Source organism: Martes martes (genome assembly GCF_963455335.1).
Source record: "Martes martes genome assembly, chromosome: 7".
Lineage (NCBI taxonomy): Eukaryota > Metazoa > Chordata > Mammalia > Carnivora > Mustelidae > Martes > Martes martes.
Window position 1 is genome coordinate 113,284,825 of NC_137894.1, and position 20,453 is coordinate 113,305,277.

The following is a 20,453-nucleotide window of genomic DNA, read 5'->3' on the forward strand; positions in this document are numbered from 1 at the left end:
ATCTGTTCTGTTGTGAGTCTGATCTTATCTAGAAACAATGCTTATTCCCACCCCAGGAAGACACAGCCTGTAAAAACTAAATCATTCAGGCATTTTGGCTTCTTCAAGGAGACATCGCTTATACGACTGAGGCCACCTAGTGGTTTCCAGTGTGGATCACAGCTAAGTAGGCCCGAGGCCCCTTGACTTCAACATAGTTCTGAATTTAGATACATATTCTCTATTTACAAAAGGGACATCCCTAGTCTAGACAATTTAAAAGACATTTTCAGTTTCTCTAACATTTAACTCAATTCAACATGTGCCTCTACTGCATATACTAGTCTTTAAGCTCTAATGTTGGGGAGCATGTAGCAATTCCAGTCTGGGAAGAAAAACCCCAGGTTCTGTTTTCAAAGAGCGGGTCTTCACAGGTTCCCCAAGAACTGTTTCTTTTATGTCCCTTGCCCACAAATAACTCTAAAGAAGCAAGTAGAGCATATGAGAATTATATGTTAAAGATGATGATGAGCCCAAAGAAAACACCAAGCATTAGCACGAGACTAAGGTCTTTCTCTTTCCAATCTAGATGTGAAATAGCACGAGATTTGTTCTGCTTGAGAAGGGGAAAAAACCCCAAAAAACCCAATTTGTTTCTTTGATCAATGCTTCCTTATATTTGTCTTTACTCAGCTTGATTACTGAGTCCAGTCTAACTGGCCCACACACTGACACCCACTTCAGAACGTCTATGGTCAAGACAGGTGCACGAATGCCAAGCATGTTTTTAAACTGCCAGTTCTAAGTCAACATCAGCATTTCAATTCCCAGTGAGACTCTGAAAAGGCTGGAAATGCAGCTTGGGTTCTCCTTCCCAGTTGTGATGCTGGCAATAAAAAGTAAGAGTCAGCATCTGGCTTTCTCTCAAACAAAGCCGCTCAGCCCATCTCATCCACGAAAAAGATGCCATCCCAAGGGGCCATTCAGAATATATGTCTCTTGGATGGTCCTTAGGCTGTTTCATTCATCATTGTGTTTTACTGATACACACACACACACACACACACACACAGTCTCTATTTTTTCAGCAGGCTAATTTTCCAGGGACTCCCTCCTTCCTTTTAAAATGACACATTCTTGGGGCACCTGGGCGGCTCAGTGGGTTAAAGCCTCTGCCTTCGGCCCGGGTCATGGTCCCAGGGTCCTGGGATCGAGCCCCGCATCGGGCGCTCTCTGCTCAGCGGGGAGACTGCTTCCCCCCCCACCTCTCTCTCTCTCTGCCTGCCTCTCTGCCTACTTGTGATCTCTGTCAAATAAATAAATAAAATCTTTAAAAAAAAAAAAAAAAAGACACATTCATAGAACCTTAAAGCCTGTTCACAAACCTGGCAAAGCTTGTTTGCTCAGAACTATACTGTGGCCGGCCTTGGTTCATGGTGTGTGCCTCGTATTACTCAGAGGCAGCTCTGATAAAGAAACTCAATATTATGCTAGAATGTCCAGAGACACTGTGTGCCTCAGTAGTTTCTGACATGATGCTAAAGAGAAACAGACCAGCACAGAAGGAGCAATCTGAGAGGAAAGCACGAATGTAGGATGCAGGAGACAGAGGGCACATACCTGATCGCGATCCCCTGCAAAGCAGCAACTTTTCATGGTGCAAGAGTTGAAGTAACCCTGATTGTCAAACTGGAACACAGGCAGGCGGGAGTGGATGTCATAGAGCACAGGGGGCAGGCGACGTCTCAGGGCCAGGAGCTGGGTGCCGTTGCTGTTGAATCGCACGCTCATGGCACTCTGGAGGGATAGATTGCCACCATAGCGCAGGAGAGAACTGGAAGGCAGGAAGCAGAGGGATTGGGCATGAGACAGGACGGACAAGAGTCTACAAAATGACCACACTTACTTCTTCCCAAAATGTGTCCAGAATCTCCTGCCAGGTTTGTACATCTGGAAGTATTTCTATGCGGTAGGCTAGACGATAACAATGGGATAAGAATGGCTCCTTGATTTCATTAGAGCAAGTTACTTAACCTACCAGTTCCTCTTTTCAATCTCCAAAAGGTGAATTACCAGTTAATTTAAAGGAAATAAAGAACAAAAGCATCATGAAAGAAGAGACATATTAAAATGATTAGTTACTTCATTTTCCTGAGCTAACTACATAATCAAGCAGATACTCACCAGGTCCCTGCGAGATAAGTTGTGTCCACTCTAACTGGCTAATCATGGATGACATTTAAGGGACATATTTATCCTTTTATTAGAGATACAAAGCACATCAGCAAGAAAAACAGATACTCTACTATTTAATTTGGATATATTTCTTAAAGATTTTATTTATTTATTTGAAAGAGAGAATGAGAGACCCTCTCAGAGGGAGGGTCAGAGGGAGAAGGAGACTCCCTGCTGAGCAGGGAGTCTAATGTGGGACTCGATCCAGGGACTCCAGGGATCATGACCTGAGCTGAAGGCAGTTGCTTAAACAACTGAGCCACCCAGGTGCCCCTGGATATATTTTTTAACAATGATCTTTTTATTACTGGGGCGCCTGGGTGGCTCAGTCTGTTAAGTATCTGACTTCAGCTAAGGTCATGATCCTGGGGTCCTGGGGTGGAGCCCTTAACAGGCTCCCTGCTCGGTGGCGCGTCTGCTTGTCCCTCTCTCCCCACCCCTGTGCTCCCGCGTACACTCTCTCTTATGAATAAAAAAATCTTCTAAAAAATCATTTTATTACTTAAGCATTTATTTTTGAATTTTTAATCTGTTCACAGAAACTTCATGTTCTAGATGGCATAACTAAAGAGTAAATATTAAACAAAAAATTTCAATTCAAATGCAGGGTTAAGTACTGTAACAATTAGAGAAGCAGGATGACTTGTTTTCCTGTACAATTCCCAACAAGTCTATATGTACTTTGGGTAATATATTTATCTAGCTTCACTAGGGAGACTGATACACTCTGGTTCACCTACTATTTTTCTGCAGTCTCATAATATTCCTAACATTAAAATAAACTCACACAGTATGGTTCCAAATAATTTCTTTTGATGACTCAGAAGATACTTTCAGTTTTACAGTGAACCAGACTGGCCATGAACATTAACAATTATACAATGCTAAATAGCAAAGGGTGTGTATCTGTGTCTTTATGTTCCAGTAATTAGCACCCTTGATTAACCAGATTCTATTTCATTATGAAGGGATGAACTACTCACTGACCATATCATAACCAACTTCTTTTGTACTCTGCGTCCAACTCTTGGGGCGCTGAATTACTGGCAGGAAAGTGAGGTTAAGTATATACACTGGGAGTGATGCAGAAATTTATGTGACATCAAAACTACGAACTCATTTTGCCTCACACAGACATTGTTGTCCTGGAAAGAAAAGAGTCCTAGTAGTTTTAGGAAAAAAATGGCTTATAAATTCTAGGGAATCACAGAGCTGGAAACAGCCTTGAGAGACCTAAATTAGAGCCTGGCAGATTTATCTGAACATTTTTAAGGAAGAAGTTTTAATAGCATTTTACCAAGTGAAAACTTAAAGAGCTATAAACTACCAGAAGAGATTTAATATTGAATGAAGACAACACATTTTCTTTTTTTGCTGTGAGCGTGAAGGGTAAGATCAAGGGGACAGGAAAAGAGATATCCCATAGGAAAAGGAGCCCCTGGAACTACGTGCAAAGGCAGCTGGCAACCTGGCCTAGTCGTCAAACCATCTACACCCACACAAGCGTGGGTCAGCGCGGTGTCTTCCAGAGTAGTCTTCTCACCAGAGGGAGGCAAGCTCTGGTACTGCAGCTCCATGCGGAAACAAGGCTTGGGGCAATACAGGCTTTAATCCTTGTAGGATTGAAAAGAATGGAAAGAGAAAAAAGACTTAGGAAACAGACCCTAGTACTCCCAACATCAAGAAGGCTGGTAGTCCTGCAGGCCTCAAGTAATAATCTCTGCAGAGAAATGTTCTCATAATGGTCCTCAACAGAGGCCACACTCACTCACATAGAGAATGAATGACGGGGCTGTTAGAGTCTAGGCATTTCCTTCACAGGGTGCCCTAGCTGCCACAGGCATGCGGTGTTATCTAAACACTGAGCTCAAAAACAATGAGAGGCTTTCAATCCCACAGCAGCACAGAGTGTACAAATAAACCACCATCTGTAGGACTGAAGAGGAGCTGGGGATGGAAACAAGACTCCACAGCAAGAAACTTGGCCAGCCCCACATCAGCAACAGCAGCAAGGGTTTGCATCAGCTCGGGCACCTCTGACAGGAAAGCTGGGGCCTCTGGCAAATGCCCTTTGCATCGGTTAACAGGAATTTCCTCTGCTGATTCTAGTCAGACCTGTCCAAGTCTGCCTAGGACAGGCATCGGGCCCATCCCACCCCCACCGGAGCTCCTTGACCAATTTTGCATTCTAGCCACCCTACAGAGGATTGTTTGTGGGCTCTAGGAGAGTCACTAACTTCTCTCGCCTGTGCTTGTGCTTCTGGGCAGGGAACTCCTTTCTCTCACACAGAGGGAAGGGTGTAGAACTCGCTCCTAGAGCGTCTGGGAGCGTCTAAAAAGCATCAGCTGCTAAAACAGAATACTTCGTGTTTGGGCACAAAATTCAGCTCCTTCCAGAGGGCAGAATGATACCTGAAATCCAGAGAGCGAACGATGTTAATCATGATTTCTCAGCAGGGGCTCTACAGCTGCCTCTTCCTGGTGAGAATGGTAAGGATGATCTAGTTCATTAGGAAGAAAAAGCTTAGAAGCAGTCTGCCTTCACAGTCAAGATATAATGATTATGTCAAAGATCTGAAGTTTAAGGTTCCAAGTGTAAAGTGCCTGAGAAATCATCTGGGACTCTTTAAAAATGTGGATTCTCTGGATCCACCCCCAGATATTCTAATTCATTCTGGGAAGTGGGCCCAGGAATCTGAATTTAACAACCCCAATTAATTCTGATGCATGTGACTTTCAAACCACTTTGAGAAACATGGTTTCATTTTTGGCATTTTGGGGGGAAAGGAAGCTGGAAGAGAAGAGAGAATGGCGTCAGGAGGAAAACAAGGTGGAGAGAAGGTAGATTACCAGAGGTTCAAAAAAAACCAACCATACAATATGGCACTTTTTACAGCCCCATGTCCATTAGCAGAAAGGACTCTAATTCCTCTTGAAAAGTAGAGTTCCTCTCTACCAAGAGTGCCTGAAATGTCTTTTTCCTGTCATCAATACATTCCCCAACGGAGAAGTTTCTCATTTCCTCTTGGAGAACTGAGGGAAGACTGCCTCAATCTTTACTTGCTTTCTCAACTCTTGATCTTGATAAGGGACATGGCACTATCCCCACTCTTCAGAAAAATGGACACCATTATGCACCCCGACAAGACGAGCAGTATCTTGAAAGGACAAGCAACAGATTAAAATGTGTTCAACTCAAAATATCCTTATTTAGAAAAAGAAAAGCAAAAAATCTATTCCCAACCTATCTTCAACCAATGATTTGTCATAAAATGCAACAAGAATGGGGTAGGAGGTAATCCAAGGGTCAGCATGTAAAAGATCCAGGAGGAAAAGCAAGAGAACCACAGAACAATAGGAAAATATTTCTCACTAGTGTGGTCTCCTGAATTTTTCCTTTATTGCTCCCTCCCACCCCCCAGTATTCAAATGGACTTTTTTTATTGCTCTTACGGAGTAAAAAGAACATTTTTAAAAAAGTACTTGGCCAAGGATAAGGCCTTGGAATAGAAGAGAAACAGGCTAAGGCTGTTTCCAAGGAAATTAACTGGGAAAAAGATACGTTGTGATCATGTTCAACACAAGACAGGGCACTGCTAACTTTTCCAAGATTAGATTCTATGGACCTAGATTTCCATAAAACCATGACTAAGTAATTCATCTGCTGGTACCAACATGATTTACCAATGCCTACCAGCATGAAATTCCTTACAGTTTCCAAGTGAAAGCTTCAATAACACCCGTGAAATGCACTGTTATTCCAAATCACAGACATCAGACCTGGTATTGTACAACCAGAGTGGCAAAATCAAGATCCTACATAGGTGGGGGAAATCCCTTCCTCCCCTCCAGTTTCTGCTTTAGGATGGGATAACCTATAAGGAGTAAAGGACATTTTGTACTCGCACAACCCACAGAATATGACAAATCCTAGAGAACACTAGAATTAGAAAACAAACAAGTTCAGGGAGTCACAGCCCACACCAATCTTATTTAAGTATGCTCAGGGTCATAATAATCCTTAGCCATTTCTTTTATGTGAGTTGGCAGGAGAACTTGGGGTTTCTCTTTTGTTTTTTCTAACACAATCCTCAATTCCAAGATTGAGACTTCCCTAGAGAAAGCTGGAACTATCAGACAACTAGTATGAGAAAGATAACGCTGTGATCTGTGTCTAAACAAACTCACTTTCCCCAGAACATGATTCGCTGCCAAACCTCTCTGGCTTGAAATATAGATACAGGTTCAGCGTACCTGGTATGATTTCCTTCCCTTCTTGAATATCCAGAAATTTAAGTTTGACTGAAGTTGGCAGAAGGGCCTGGTAAATTTCTGATAAAGAGATCTTTGGATAGGGGCGCCTGGCTGGCTCAGTCAATAGAGCATGCAACTCTTGATCTCATGGTTGTGGGTTTGAGCCCCATGGTGTGGGTACAGAGATTACTTAAAAATAAAATCTTTTAAAACAGAGAGACACATCTTTAAATGATCAAATGACATATCTAGTCCCTCCATGAAGCAAATGTGGATGGCAGGCTTGCAGTGTTTCTAATCACACCATCTTCCAGAAAAGGGACATATCCAAAGTTGAAGTGATCTGGAACCTAAATTTTTGCATTTGGCCCAGAGATCCCCAAAACCACACAGAACCAAACAAGATCTCAAAATAAAGTAAGAGGCACTGCCATAACCAAAAGATTTGTTCTAGGACACTCATGAATTTCCCACAGAACAAAGGATTCAACATTTAGTCATCTCAGTTCATCAGATGGCCTGGCTTACTCAGAATCCCCCTTCATCCCAAGCTACAGAAAACAGAGAGGGATTTCGTAAGCAGCCATTTAATGTTCACTTACAACTAACTACTCCTGGTCCTACCTTCTGACAGATTTTTAAATTAGCATCAGCCCCGACCTCACAGTACATAAAAGTGGAAAGGGAGAGTTTAATGGACAGTGGGTGGCAAGAGGCAGGAAAAAGCCAGGGGAAGAGGGAGACTGGGATGGTGGCTCCTATAGCAACGGTAACAGTGCTGCAGGAGGGGGTGGGAATACATGCAGGTAAACAGGCAGTCCCTGATGGCAGGAGGGAAAACTGGGGTGGGTACATGACTGTTAGGGTACAAGACCACAAAGCTGGAGGAATGTTAAAGAGGAAAGAGGCAAAGTCTGGAAAAAATCCTAAGCAGAAGAAGGTCTGAAAACAAAATCACAATTTCTTACCTTCTAGGAAGAACTCCTACACAAACAGATGAAAATGAGAGATGCGAGGGATGCAAAAGAAAGGGAGGGAAGGCTAGGCCAAACTGCTGACTGATGGGAGAAGAAACAGGAAGCCAGCCTGTTTCTCATAGAAGCCGCTCACTGAGAACGTATCCAAACACCAAAGTCCCTTCTAGTTGGCAGTCATAGAACTGTCTTAGAATAATGGCTTTGAAACGTTTTTCTAGCAATCTTTTGTAAAGTACATTTTATACCGCATCCCAGTACACCCACATCCTTTAGCATAACTTCATTAAACAATACTTACCACCTACTATAATGCTATGCACTGATTTTCTATTCTACATATTTTTTATTTAATAAATATTTGTGACCATCTAAATTGATGTCGTGGCCCACAGAATTATTGAAAGAGCTTCCTGGGGCGCCTGGGTGGCCTGGGTTAAAGCCTCTGCTTTCAGCTCAGATCATGATCTCAGGGTTCTGGGATCGAGCCCCACATCGGGCTCTCTGCTCAGCAGGGAGCCTGCTTCCTCCTCTCTGTCTCTCTCTCTCTCTCTGCCTGCCTCTCTGCCTACTTACGATCTGTATCTGTCAAATAAATAAATAAAATCTTTAAAAAAAAAAAAAAGAAAGAGCTTCCTACCTTAGCCTCCTTGCTTCCACTCTTGGCCCATGCTTCATTTATCTTGAATAACACAGCCAGAGGGATGATGAACCATGAGTCAGAACACATCATTCCTTTGCTAAAGATCATCCAGTGGCTCCCCATTTACACCAGAGTAAAAACCAATTCCTTACGACACCAGTAAAACCCTAGACAACCACCTCCCTGATCCCTGTATCTCTGACCCCACCTTCTAGCACTCTTCTTACCTTACTCTACTTCAATCACATTATGCCTCCTTGCTGATCCTAGAACAAGTAAAACATGCTTCTGCTTCAGGGTCTGCATTTGCAGATCCTTAAGTCCAGAATGCTCCTCTCCAGGGATGCACATGATTCATTCACTCACCTCTTTATTCAAGTAACCTCCTCAACCAGGCCCTTTCTGACACCCTGTGCAAAAATACAAGCTCCAAAAACAAACAAACAAACAAACAAACAAAAAAACAAGCTCCCCAGTACTCCCTGTCTCCCTTGCCTGCTTTATTTTTCTGTAGTACATGAATCACCATCTTATATACCATATATTTTTATGTATTTATTTTGTTTCTTATTTGTCTTTTCCCACTAGACTGTGAGCTTTTGTATGTTTTCCCCATATATCCCAAGTGCTTAAACAGCGCCAGACACATAATCGTCATTCAATAAAGAGCTGCTGAATGAATGATCTAATGGATCGTGAGCAGCAGTTTGAAAAACTCTGACTTTGTAAATTAAAAAGGAAAATGAGGGACGCCTGGGTGGCTCAGTTGGTTAAGCGGCTGCCTTCGGCTCGGGTCATGATCCCAGCATCTTAGGATTGAGTCCCACATCGGGCTCCTTGCTTGGCGGGGAAGCCTGCTTCTCCCTCTGCCTCTGCCTGCCATTCCGCCTGCCTGTGCTCACTCCTTCGCTCTCTCTCACAAATAAATAAATAAAATCTTTAAAAAAATAAAATAAAAAGGAAAATGAGATCCACCAAAGTTCACATGGGTCCTGACATTTATCTACACATGAAACCCAATCGAGAGGCAAGCCACAAGCAGCAGAAAATTGGAAAAATTGCAAGAGGCAGGGCTCCTGGGTGGCTCAGTCGGTTAAGCATCTGCCTTCAGCTCAGGCCATGATCCCATGATTCTCATTTGACACTGGTGGAAACCAAGGTCCTGAGCAGTTACATGATTTGGTCCTGAGCACACGACAGATAAGCAGCAGACATAGGACCAGCAAGTTTTTTCTGCTTCTTGGCTCAACAGGATTTCACAGAGGGGTGCCTTGACAGCACAGCTGGTTAGGCGCTGGACTCTTGGTTTCGCCTCAGGTCATGATACCAGATGGTGAGATCGAACCCCATGTGGGGCTCCATGCTCAGCGCGGAGTCTGCTTGAGTTTCTCTCTCCCTCTCCCTCTGTCCCTCCATCTCTCAAATAAATAATTCTTAAAAACAAATAAACTGCAAAACAAAAAAACAAGATTTCACAGAATACATGGTAGAGATGGATTATTCTACCCAAGAGAATAGTCTCAGATGAGGAGGCATCAGAGCCAGAGGATTTATCTAAGTAATTCACTTCACACCCTGTCCTCTCATTCATTAACTCATGTATTCATGCATGCATTTACTGAATAAACATTTACTGAATACCTGCTAACTATTTTACATACTGCACTAGGCCCATAGTTTCAAGTATGAAATAAGATGAAGGAGATGGGGCGCCTGGGTGGGCTCAGTTGTTAAGCGCCTGCCTTTAGCTCAGGTCATGATCCCAGGGTCCTGGGACTGGAGCCCCTCTCAGGCTCCCTACTCAGCGGGGAACCTGCTTCTCTCCCTCTCCCTACCCCCCTGCTTGTGTTCCCTCTCTCGCTGTCTCTGTCAAATACATAAATAAAATATATTTTTTAAAGATTTTATTTATTAGAGAGAGAGAGACACATACACAGCAAGAGATGGAACACAAGCAAAGGGAGTGGGAAAGGGAGAAGCACGCTTCTGCTGAGCAGGGAGCCCGATTCGGGGTTTGATTCCAGGACCCTGGAATCATGATCTGCGCCGAAGGCAGACGCTTAACAACTGAGCCATCCAGGCACCCCAATAAATAAAATCTTAAGAAAAAAAAAAAGATGAAGGAGACAACCTCAAGAACCAATTAGGGATAAGGAAACCAAAAGTTTCCATCTATAACACAAATAGTGTTTAGTAAGGGGAACATGTGTAGTGAAAGACACAGGAAGAGTATCTACTCTCCACTGGGGACACAGGGGTGGAAGTGCTTACAGTAGACTTCTAGAAGAAAAATCTCAGCTGACTTAACAGAAAGAATCAGAGAGTTGACTCAAATTCTTAACTGGCGGGGCGCCTGGGTGGCTCAGTGGGTTAAAGCCTCTGCCTTCGGCTCAGGTCATGATCCCAGGGTCCTGGGATCGAGCCCCACATTGGGATCTCTGCTCAGCGGGAAGCCTGCTTCCTCCTCTCTCTCTCTCTCTGCCTGCCTCTCTACCTACTTGAGATCTCTGTCAAATAAAAAAAAATAAAATTCTTAACTGGCAAAAGAAATGAGATAAATCCAGGTATATTAATGTATGGGTAAATTTCCAACACATACTGATGAGTGAAAAACATACATGCATACAGAGACAACTCTGTATGTTTTCTATGGGTACATATGTTAGCATATAAAGGTTAAAAAAAAACAAAAAAGTTCTGGAGGCATATACTACAAATTCCTAACACTCATCACCCTCAGGGGAGGGGACAGGGGACCAGGACCACAAGAAGTAGTAGTCAGAATGGACTTCAGCTTTATTCAAAGTTTTTTTTTTTTTTTTTAAGATTTTTTATTTATTTACTTGACAGAGATCACAAGTAGGCAGAGAGGCAGGCAGAGAGAGGGGGGAAGCAGGCTCCCTGCTGAGCAGAGAGCCTGATGCGGGGCTCAATCCCAGGACCCTGGGATCATGACCTGAGCTGAAGGCAGAGGCTTTAACCCACTGAGCCACCCAGGTGCCCCTATTCAAAGTTTTAAAAGGAGAACATTATTAAGACAGAATTCATATTTTTTTAACTTCTAATTCTGAAGCAAGTACAGATGCAGAGAAAGTTGCAGAGACATGTACAAGGTCCTTTGTACCCTTTAGCCACCCTCTCCCAGTGTTACCATCCTACATAACAATAGTAAAATACCATAACCAGGAAATTTACATTGATACAATCTATAGAGCTTATTCAGATTTTGTCGATTACACATGCACTCATTTGTGTGTGTGTGTGCGTGTGTGTGTGTGTGTGTGTGTGTGTATGGTGTGTGTGTCTTTGTAGCTCTATGCAATTAGATCACATGCACAGCTTCATGTAACCACTACAATTAAAACACCTGTGGTGCTCGCTTCAGCTATACTAAAATTGGAACGATACAGAGAAGGTTAGCATCGCCCCTGCGCAAGGATGACACGCAAATTCATGAAGCATTCCATATTAAAAAAAAATAAAAAGACACTTATGTTACCATCATCACAAGACTCCCTCATGCTACCCTTCCTTGTATGGCTACATTCATCCCCACTCAATCCCCATTGCTAACATCTGGCAACCAGTTATCGGTTCTCCATCTGTTCAAATATATTAGTTTGTGAATGCTTACATGGAATCATGCAGTATGTATCTTTTGAGACTGGGAAGTTCGTTTTTAATCTATAAAGGAACTACCAAACTATGTTTCAGAGTGGCTATAGATGGTACAGTCCCACCAGCAATGCAGGAGGGATCCAATTTCTCCGCAACTTCAGCAGCACCACTTGTATTTCAAAAAGCCAAATTAGAAGTCGGTCAATGTATTTTAAAACAAAAGTAGAGACAAAACTAGATATTTTTAGCTTCCTTATGGATATATCTAATGCCACCTATGAAATATTTTTGTAACAACAACCCAAAAAACCCCCCAAAAATAAAACCACCCACAAAACCCTGAATCACTTCAAGCCCCTTAATCTAAAAACAGTTTACAGGAAAAAATGGGTCAGAAGAAACATGCTAAACGACAGTGTAAAATGCAATTACTATAATCTAAAACGTGGGAAATTCTGTAAGATAAATAATAGTTATTTTAACAAATAGATTTGCAAGGGAAAAATGTGAGAGGCGGGAATACTTATAGATTAAGAGATTCAGAGGCCATATTAACTAATTGCTTTGTATGAACCCTATCTAAATCCTGATTCATTTGTAGCATTCATGAGACAATTAAGGAAATTTTCTCTTTTAAAGATTTTAAGTAATCTCCAAACCCAATGTGGGGCTTGAATTCACAATCCCGAGATCAAGAGTTATATGCTCTACCAAAAGAACCAGCCAGGTGCCCCAACAATTAAGGAAATTTAAACACTAATTAAATAGATGCAATAATATTAAGAAGTTACTGTTATTTCTTAGGTGTGATAATACTGGGGTTATGTTTTTTAAAAGAATTATCTTTTTATAGAAAGTAATTTGGCAGTTCCTCAAGAAGTTTAACATAGGATTACCATATGACCCAGCAATTCTACTCCTAGGTATATACCTGAAAGAACTGAAAACAGGTACTCAAAACAAATACTTCTTCATGAATGTTAATAGTAGCACTGTTCATAGTACCAAAAAATGTAAACAACTCAAATACCTATCAAAGGGTGATTAACAAAATGTGGTATATCCAAACAATAGAATATTATCCAGCCATAAAAAGGAATGAAGTACTGATACATGCTACAGTGTGGATGAGTCTTGAAAACATGATGATAAGTATAAGCAGCCAGACCAAAGGTCACATAATGTACGAAACAGCTGGAACAGGTAAATCCATAGAAACAGAAAGCAGACAGATGGTAGCCAGAAGCTACCAAGAGAAAAGTATTCTGGGGAGTCATGGCATAAAGGGTATGAGTTTTAATTTAGGAGAATGAAAATGTTTTGGAACTAGATAGAGGTGGTGGTTATAAAACACTGTGAACATGCTACATGCTGTTGACCTTTTCACTTTAAAATGGTTAATTTTATGTTATGTAAATTTTACCTCAATTTATTTATTTATTTATTTTTAAAGATTTTATTTATTTATTTGACAAAGAGAGACACAGTGCGAGAGGGAACAAAAGCGGGGGTGGGGGGTGGAAGAGGGAGAAGCAGGCTTCCTGAAGTGCAGGGAGCCCGACATGGGGCTCGATCCCACGACTCTGGGACCATGACCTGAGCTGAAAGGCAGACGCTTAACGACTGAGCCACCCAAGTGCTTCTGAATTTATCTCAATTTAAAAAAGAATTATCCTGGGGCATCTGGGTGGCTCAGTGGTTAAGCGTCTGCCTTCTGCTCAGGTCATGATCCCAGGGCCCTGGGATGGAGCCCCACACTGGGTTCCCTGTTCAGCAGGGGGCCTGAGTCTCCTTCTCCCTCTGTCACTCCCCCTGTGTGTGCTCTCCCACTCTGTCAAATAAATAAATAAAATCTTTAAAAAATAAAAAGGAAAAGAATTATCTTTCAGAGATACATAGTAAACTATTTACAAAGACATGAGATCATGTTACAGGGAAATCGATTCATAAGTGGGAAGGGAGGTCACAGATGAGGAATAAATGAAACAAGACTGTCCATGGGTTAATTACTGAAGCTGAGCAATAGGTACATTAGTATTCCTTTTACTAATATTTGTATCTAAAATTTATTTTACCATAAAAATTTTTTTAAAGAGAAAAGATTTGATTTTACAACAAGAAAGCCCACTTGCTTTAAGGATTTGACATCACCTCCTTCCAAATAGCAATATTCAGGAATATTAAAGGAAGGATATGGACTGGTACATGCTTCCAGAACTCCTATCCATTCCCCTGATGTTCTGAAGTCTCCTGTTATAAAACGCACATTTGTGCTTCTGCAAAGGAATGGGAATGGGGAAGCTCTGGCCTAAAGTCCAAAGATCCTGGATCAGAATGAACACAGAAATAAATTCAACATGGACCTTCCCCTACCCTCCCAGCCCCAACATGGACCTTTTAATAACCACAGCTCCATCTTGCAGGAAATGCGAAGTTGCTAAATCATCTGGAATAGTCATTGCAAATGGCAGATTCACAGGTCCTGCCTCAGGTGTTAACAATTCAATCTCTGGATCTGTGCTCCAGGAAGGAGCATTTTATCTAGATTCCCAGGTGATTCTGATGCCCTCTAAAGTCTGAGAATACCAGAGGCCCTGGTGCCTTCCAATGGACAAAGCTGATTCTAGAGCTCCACCTCGTGGCCTAAAAACTAGACAGCAACTTCACCAGAATCTCTGGCTTCCCCATAAAACTCTGACAGGCAGTCAAAACCCAGCAAGAACCCTTACAACCTCCTTTAGGGATTTATTCCTTAGAGACAAAATTTTGATCCACGCCATTACACTGAAGGAATTAAAAGGTCCAGAAAACATTACAGAAAGCTTACTCTGAAAATGCAGACTATTTGGGGATAAGTATAAAACTGCATTCATTTGGTATTTACTGAACACAATAGCCTAAGTGTTGTTCTAGGCTCGAATGATCAGAGAGATAAATAAAACATGGCCCTGTCCTTAAAAATCCATAGGAAAACGTGACAGAGGCACCTGGGTGGCTCAATCGGTTAAGCGTCTGCCTTTGGCTCAAGTCATGATCCCAGGGTCCTTGGATTGAGACCCACATCAGGTTCCCTGCTCAGCAGGGAGTCTGCTTCTCCCTCTCTTCCCCATTGGTGCTCTCTCTCGCTATCTCTGTCTGTCTGTTTCTCTCTCTCTCTCAAATAAATAAATAAATAAATAAATAAATAAAGGAAAACATGACAGGTAATAGTACAGCTCAGGACAAGCACATCATTTCTGAGAAGCAATTCCTGGGTACTGGGAAAGAAATAAAAAATATACTCAGTCTAGCTGGAGATAAACACGCCTATCAAAAGATCACTAATGATGGCAAAAGCAGCGACGGAGCCACTAAGCCAAGCAACATGCATGCCACAGACTGTAAGTACTTTACAGAGGCTCCGAATAGAGATCCCTTACTGCAGAAGAAAAAGCTTCATTCACTGGCACATATTCTGTGCCCAGACTGTGCTAGGTGTTGGGGACACAGTGAGTAAAAGAAGCTTTTTATTTTCTTTTCAGAGTACCATGTACATATGTATGTATGTATTTATTGTTATTATGTTCAGTTAGCCAGCATATAGTACATCATTAGTTTTTGATGTAGTGTTCAATGATGTAGTTTATTAGTTGCATATAACACCCAGTGCTTAAGATTATGTAACAGGTGGCACCTGGGTGGCTCAGTCGGTTAAGTGTCTGCCTTCGGCTCAGGTTGGGATTGAGCCCCAAGTTGGGCTCCCTGCTCAGTGTGGAGTCTGCTTCCCCCCTCTCTCTACCCCTTCCCTTGCTCTCTCTCTCTCATGCTCTCTCTCAAATAAATAAAATCTTAAAAAAAAAAAAAAAAGTATGCAACAAGGAGCAAGGGTGCTTTTCCTGATGAGTTACCATTTGACTGTGGACCCTGACAAGTAACTAAAATTTGGCCAAAGAAAAGCGCAAAAAGACATACTTCTCTATGTGTGTTTGTATATGGAAGAGAGTACAAGGAGAGAGAGAAGGGACAATGGCACCAGAGAAAAAGCAGACTGCTTACTGAAGGAGTTTTTATTTTATCCAGTAAAGCAGGTCATACATTCATTCCAAAAAACATTTTCTTAGAGCATCCCACACATAGGTTCTGGGGATTTGGCCATGAACAAAGATAACAAGAATCCACTAAAGCTCCTGGGTAGGGGAATGACAAGAGTGGTGTTTAAGGAAATGTACTACATGGCAGAAGCAAGAGGCAAGTTAAGAAGCCAGTAGTCAGTCACTTCTGCAAATAGTGCTATGGGCCTGAGATGGAGCTAGGGCTTTCAGAACTGAAAATAGTGGCCAGGCACTAACACATAGCAAGGCTGGGTATGGCAGAGGGACAGAGAGATAGAAAAGGAAAATAGGACTCTGGGATTTGGGCCAGGATGATTGTGGGAATGATGGTGACATTGATAAAAAGAAGCAAGAAAGGAATACAGTTCTAGAGAGAAAACAAGTGTTTATTATAGGTTTTGGTAGATGGAACACCTGTCTGAGTATTGTATATGTATGTAAAGATGGGTGAGTGGGGAAAGAAAGAAAAAAAAGGGTGGCTAACCAGAAGGCATGTCCCCCAATTAGAGCTAATCATTCTGACAACTAAACGCCAATGGTCCCCAGCTTTTCTCTTGCAGTTTTCTATAACACCGTCCAAACTGCTGGGTCCTCCTGACTGTCCTCTCTCCCTCTTTTGTTCCTTCAAACCACTTCCTAAAGAGCTGGTGATATTGCTACAACCACTGGCATCACAGGGAAGGCAAGTAACCAGGTGAAGCTAATAGTGATCTTGGATTTTTTAGAATGTACTTTAAGATTTTATTTATTTATTTATTTGAGAGAGAGAGAGAATGAGAATGAGAGCGAGAGGTCAGAGGGTAAAGCAGACTCCCTGCTGAGCAGGGAGCCTGATGCGGGACTTGATCCTGGGACTCCAGGATCATGACCTGAGCTGAAGGCAGTCTCCCAACCAACTGAGCCACCCAGGTGCCCCTTTTTTCAAAAAGATTTATTTATTTATTTATTTATTTATTTGAGAGAGAGAGAATGAGAATTAAATGTACTTTAAATATATTAAATAGGGTGTCTGGGTGGCTCAGTTGGCTAAGCATCTGCCATCAGCTCAGGTCATGATTCCAGATTCCTGGGATGGAGTCCCACTTCGGTCTCCTTGCTCAGCGGTGAGCCTGCTTCTCCCCCCCACCCAACCACCAGCTTGTGTGTCCTTACTCGTGCTCTCTGATAAGTAAATTAAAAAAACATAATTTAAATAAACTTTAGTAAAGTATACTAATTCTAAGTATATAGCTCAGTAATTTTTTTATTGAAGTATATACCCATGAAACTACCACCCAGATATTAAACCCTGGAAGCTTCCTTCATGCCTCCCTAAGTCAATACCCTTCCCAAACGTCACCACTATTCTGACTTCTACAACCTGCCTGTTCTTGAAGGCCATACATACTTTTGTATCTATCTGGCTGCTTTCATTCAACATTCATCCACGTCAAAGTGGGTACCTACAGTTCATTCTTATGTCTATGTGGTGTTCCATTGCATGGCTATTCTGCAGTTTACTTATCCATTCTCCTTCAATGGACATTCGTGTTGTTTCCAGCTTTCGGTTGTTATGAATAAAGTATCTGTGAATATTATTGTACACATCTTTGGTGGAAGTCCGTACTCATTTCTCTTAAGATATACCTAAGGGTGAGACTGCTGGTCATAGAGTCACATATGGAGTTTTAGCAGACATTGACAAAAGAGTTTTCCCAAGTGGTTGTACCAAATTACCCTCACCTAAAATGTATGAGATTTTCAGTTGCTCCACACTCTTATCAACACTTGGTACTATCAATCTCTTTAATTTGAACCATCCAGGATGTATAGTGGTAATTTACTGTGGTTTTAACTTGCACTGCCCTCAGGAGTAGTGAAGCTGAATGCCTTTCAAATGTTTATTGGCTATTTGGTCTACCTTCTTTTGTGAAGCACCTATTCAACAGTCCTGCTCATTTTAAAAGTTACATTTTCTTTTACTGATTTGTAGTTCTATTGCTGATCCGTAGTTCTATTAGAATAAATTCTGTAGATAGGAATTCTTGTTCAATACATGTATGATGAATATTTTTTCCCCAGATCATGGCTTGTCTTTTGGCTCATCTTTTCACTTGAGTGTCTTTGATGAACCAAAGTTCTTAATTTGAATGAAATCCAATTTATCATTTTTTTTCTTTCATGTAGAGTGCTTTTTGGGTCATGTTTAAGAAATCTTTGTCTACCCTCATGGCCTTGCATTCTGGTCTGGACAGGCTCATTCTTTAGAGTTTCAACAAACACCAGAGCATGAGCACCTTCTCCAGCCTCTGAAGCTGTACCCTGAGCCTCATTATAGCATAAGCAAACCTCAAAATGCAATGTGGCAGAGATGATCTGGTTTGTTCAGAAGGCAAGGAGTTACATTTAATTTGGTCTCTACAGCAGAATTGACAGAGGCCCTGCAAAACAGACATCTAACCTAGAGGCCTCCCAAAGCCAGGTGAGGTCCTGAGAGCAATTTCTTTTTTAATAGTAGGAATTTGCAGTCATTGCCCAATTTCATATGTGTCATTTACACACCACATGAAAGCACCATCTTATAAGGTAAGTCTTTATAGGAATTCCTGGCTTGCCCTAGTTTTATTATTGAGTGGGAAAAAGTCACTCTCTTTATTATCCTTGTCAAAGCAAGACACTATTACCTGTCACAGAACTAACAGTTTCTGACAGCAAGTGACAGAAATTAAAGATATGAGAAGGGAGAGAGGTGGTGAGTGAGCAGTCAGCTGAAACAGGGAATGAAAAGGATGAGACAAGCTGAGTAACAGCAGGGGAATCTTTACTTTTTCTGAACTCCGTCAATGTTAGAAGATGGCAGATCTGAAACCTGTTCAGAGGCCACTGCACCAGTCCAAGCAAGACGTAACTGGGATGTTGGCAGTGACAAAGAACAGGATGGCTGCAAAAAGACATCAGCAGAGGGGCGCCTGGGTGGCTCAGTGGGTTGGGCCTCTGCCCTCCACTCAGGTCATGATTTCAGGGTCCTGGGATCGAGCTCCACATCGGGCTCTCTGCTCAGCAGGGAGCCTGCTTCCTACCCTCCCCCCCCCACCCCACCTGCCTCTCTGTCTACTTGTGATCTCTGTCAAGTAAAAAAATAAAATCTTAAAAAAAAAAAAAAAGAAAGAAAGACATCAGCAGAAATAACCTGCATAAAAGGAAAGGCACCTTATCTAAACATGCAATGTCTATTTGTGTATGTGAAGTTTTTCCTCTTACCCCGTTCACCCTATGGCCCACTCATTACCACTCCAATCCCTAAAGCAGACCTTTAAAACTCCAATGTCTACAGGGCCAGGCAAGTAATGTAAATGAAGGAAGCACCCCTTGATTAAGACATCAAGGCGTGGTGGAACACATCTCGAAGATCTGAGGAGGAACTCACAACAGCTTCAGCTGACTACTGCCATATGAGTAGATCCAATGATACCAGAGCTTTTGACTTTCTCAAGAGGTGCTAGAAATTATCATTTTTTCTGTGTAATTTCCCAAACACTATTAATTATAGCAAAATATCTCTGTGCGTTGAATTTGACCTATGGGCAGCTAGTTTATAACCTCTGTTCTAAAGCTTTGCAGCAAAATAAATACCATGTGCAGGTTTCCAGGATTAGAAGAGCAAATAACCTGGAAAGGCAGCATGTAGACAGGGGCTGGGCCAGGAGACAGTGAAAAGGGTTTAACTTTCAGTAGCACAACTTCTAAAGGACTCAAGACCTCAGAGTTGGAAATATCTGTACTGGAAAAATCGGAGGAATTCTGACAAAGTTCTACTGCAAGGAAGCACAGATGAAAGAAAACTAGAATATATAGAGGCCTGATCTGCTTTAAAAGAGGGGGTGGACATGATACACTCATACACACACAAGCTACATACACACACAAGCTATTTCAACTCTCTGTGCCCTGATATCCTTATCATTAAAATACGAATAACAGAACCTACTTCATAGGGCTGTCATAAGGATTAAATAAAAAACTGTTCATGTAATTATCATTATCCCTTACAAGTAATGCTTAATAAATGTCAGCTATTATTTATTATTTTGAGGCACTGAGAGGAGAAGTAACGTACTCAAGGTCACAGGGCTATTAAGGTATACTTCCTGGATGTGCAGCCAGTATGACAGCTTTAGATCCTGTGCTCTAAACCACCTAGCTCTTCTGCCTCCCCTGATCTTGCTGGGATAGTTTCTTCAGTTGTACAACAAGGAAGTCAGATCAGATGATAACTAAAGTCCCCTCTAGAGCTGACATTTTATTCTACCAGCCAGCCCTCTAATCAACTTATTTCAGGGCAGGAGCTGAGCACACAAGACCCTGCTCACACTCCTACAAACTACCAACCTAAAGGAGAGAGCTACAGCTTAGGCTTAGGGTAGGCTCAAGAAACCATTTTAGCAAGGAACAATCCATAGGTTAAGCCAGGAAGAAAAAAGTGTTCCGTGTAAGGCCCCCTTATTGATCTGTGAAGATTATATTTGTTTCTAGGAGACCAGCAGACCTCCCAAGTAGGCCCAGAATTCACTCACATGCCCAAGCTATTATAGGCTGAAAATTGCTTATAAGCCTGCTAAGGTACCACAGTAAGTTCTATATCTAGAATTGTGGGGTGCCTGGGTGGCTCAGTCGGCTAAG

General features: G+C 42.0%; 1 protein-coding gene across 2 annotated transcripts in view; it reads right to left on the minus strand.

Moving 5' to 3' along the window:
* The window catches only part of DCAF5 (DDB1 and CUL4 associated factor 5), a 100,999-nt gene that overhangs the window by 45,027 nt on the left and 35,519 nt on the right, over positions 1 to 20,453 (minus strand). For both annotated transcript variants that reach the window (XM_080807913.1, XM_080807912.1), the window contains exon 6: positions 1,600 to 1,813. In XM_080807913.1, coding sequence (XP_080664039.1) covers positions 1,600 to 1,813 — 214 coding nt within the window. The remainder of the gene's footprint in view (positions 1 to 1,599; positions 1,814 to 20,453) is intronic.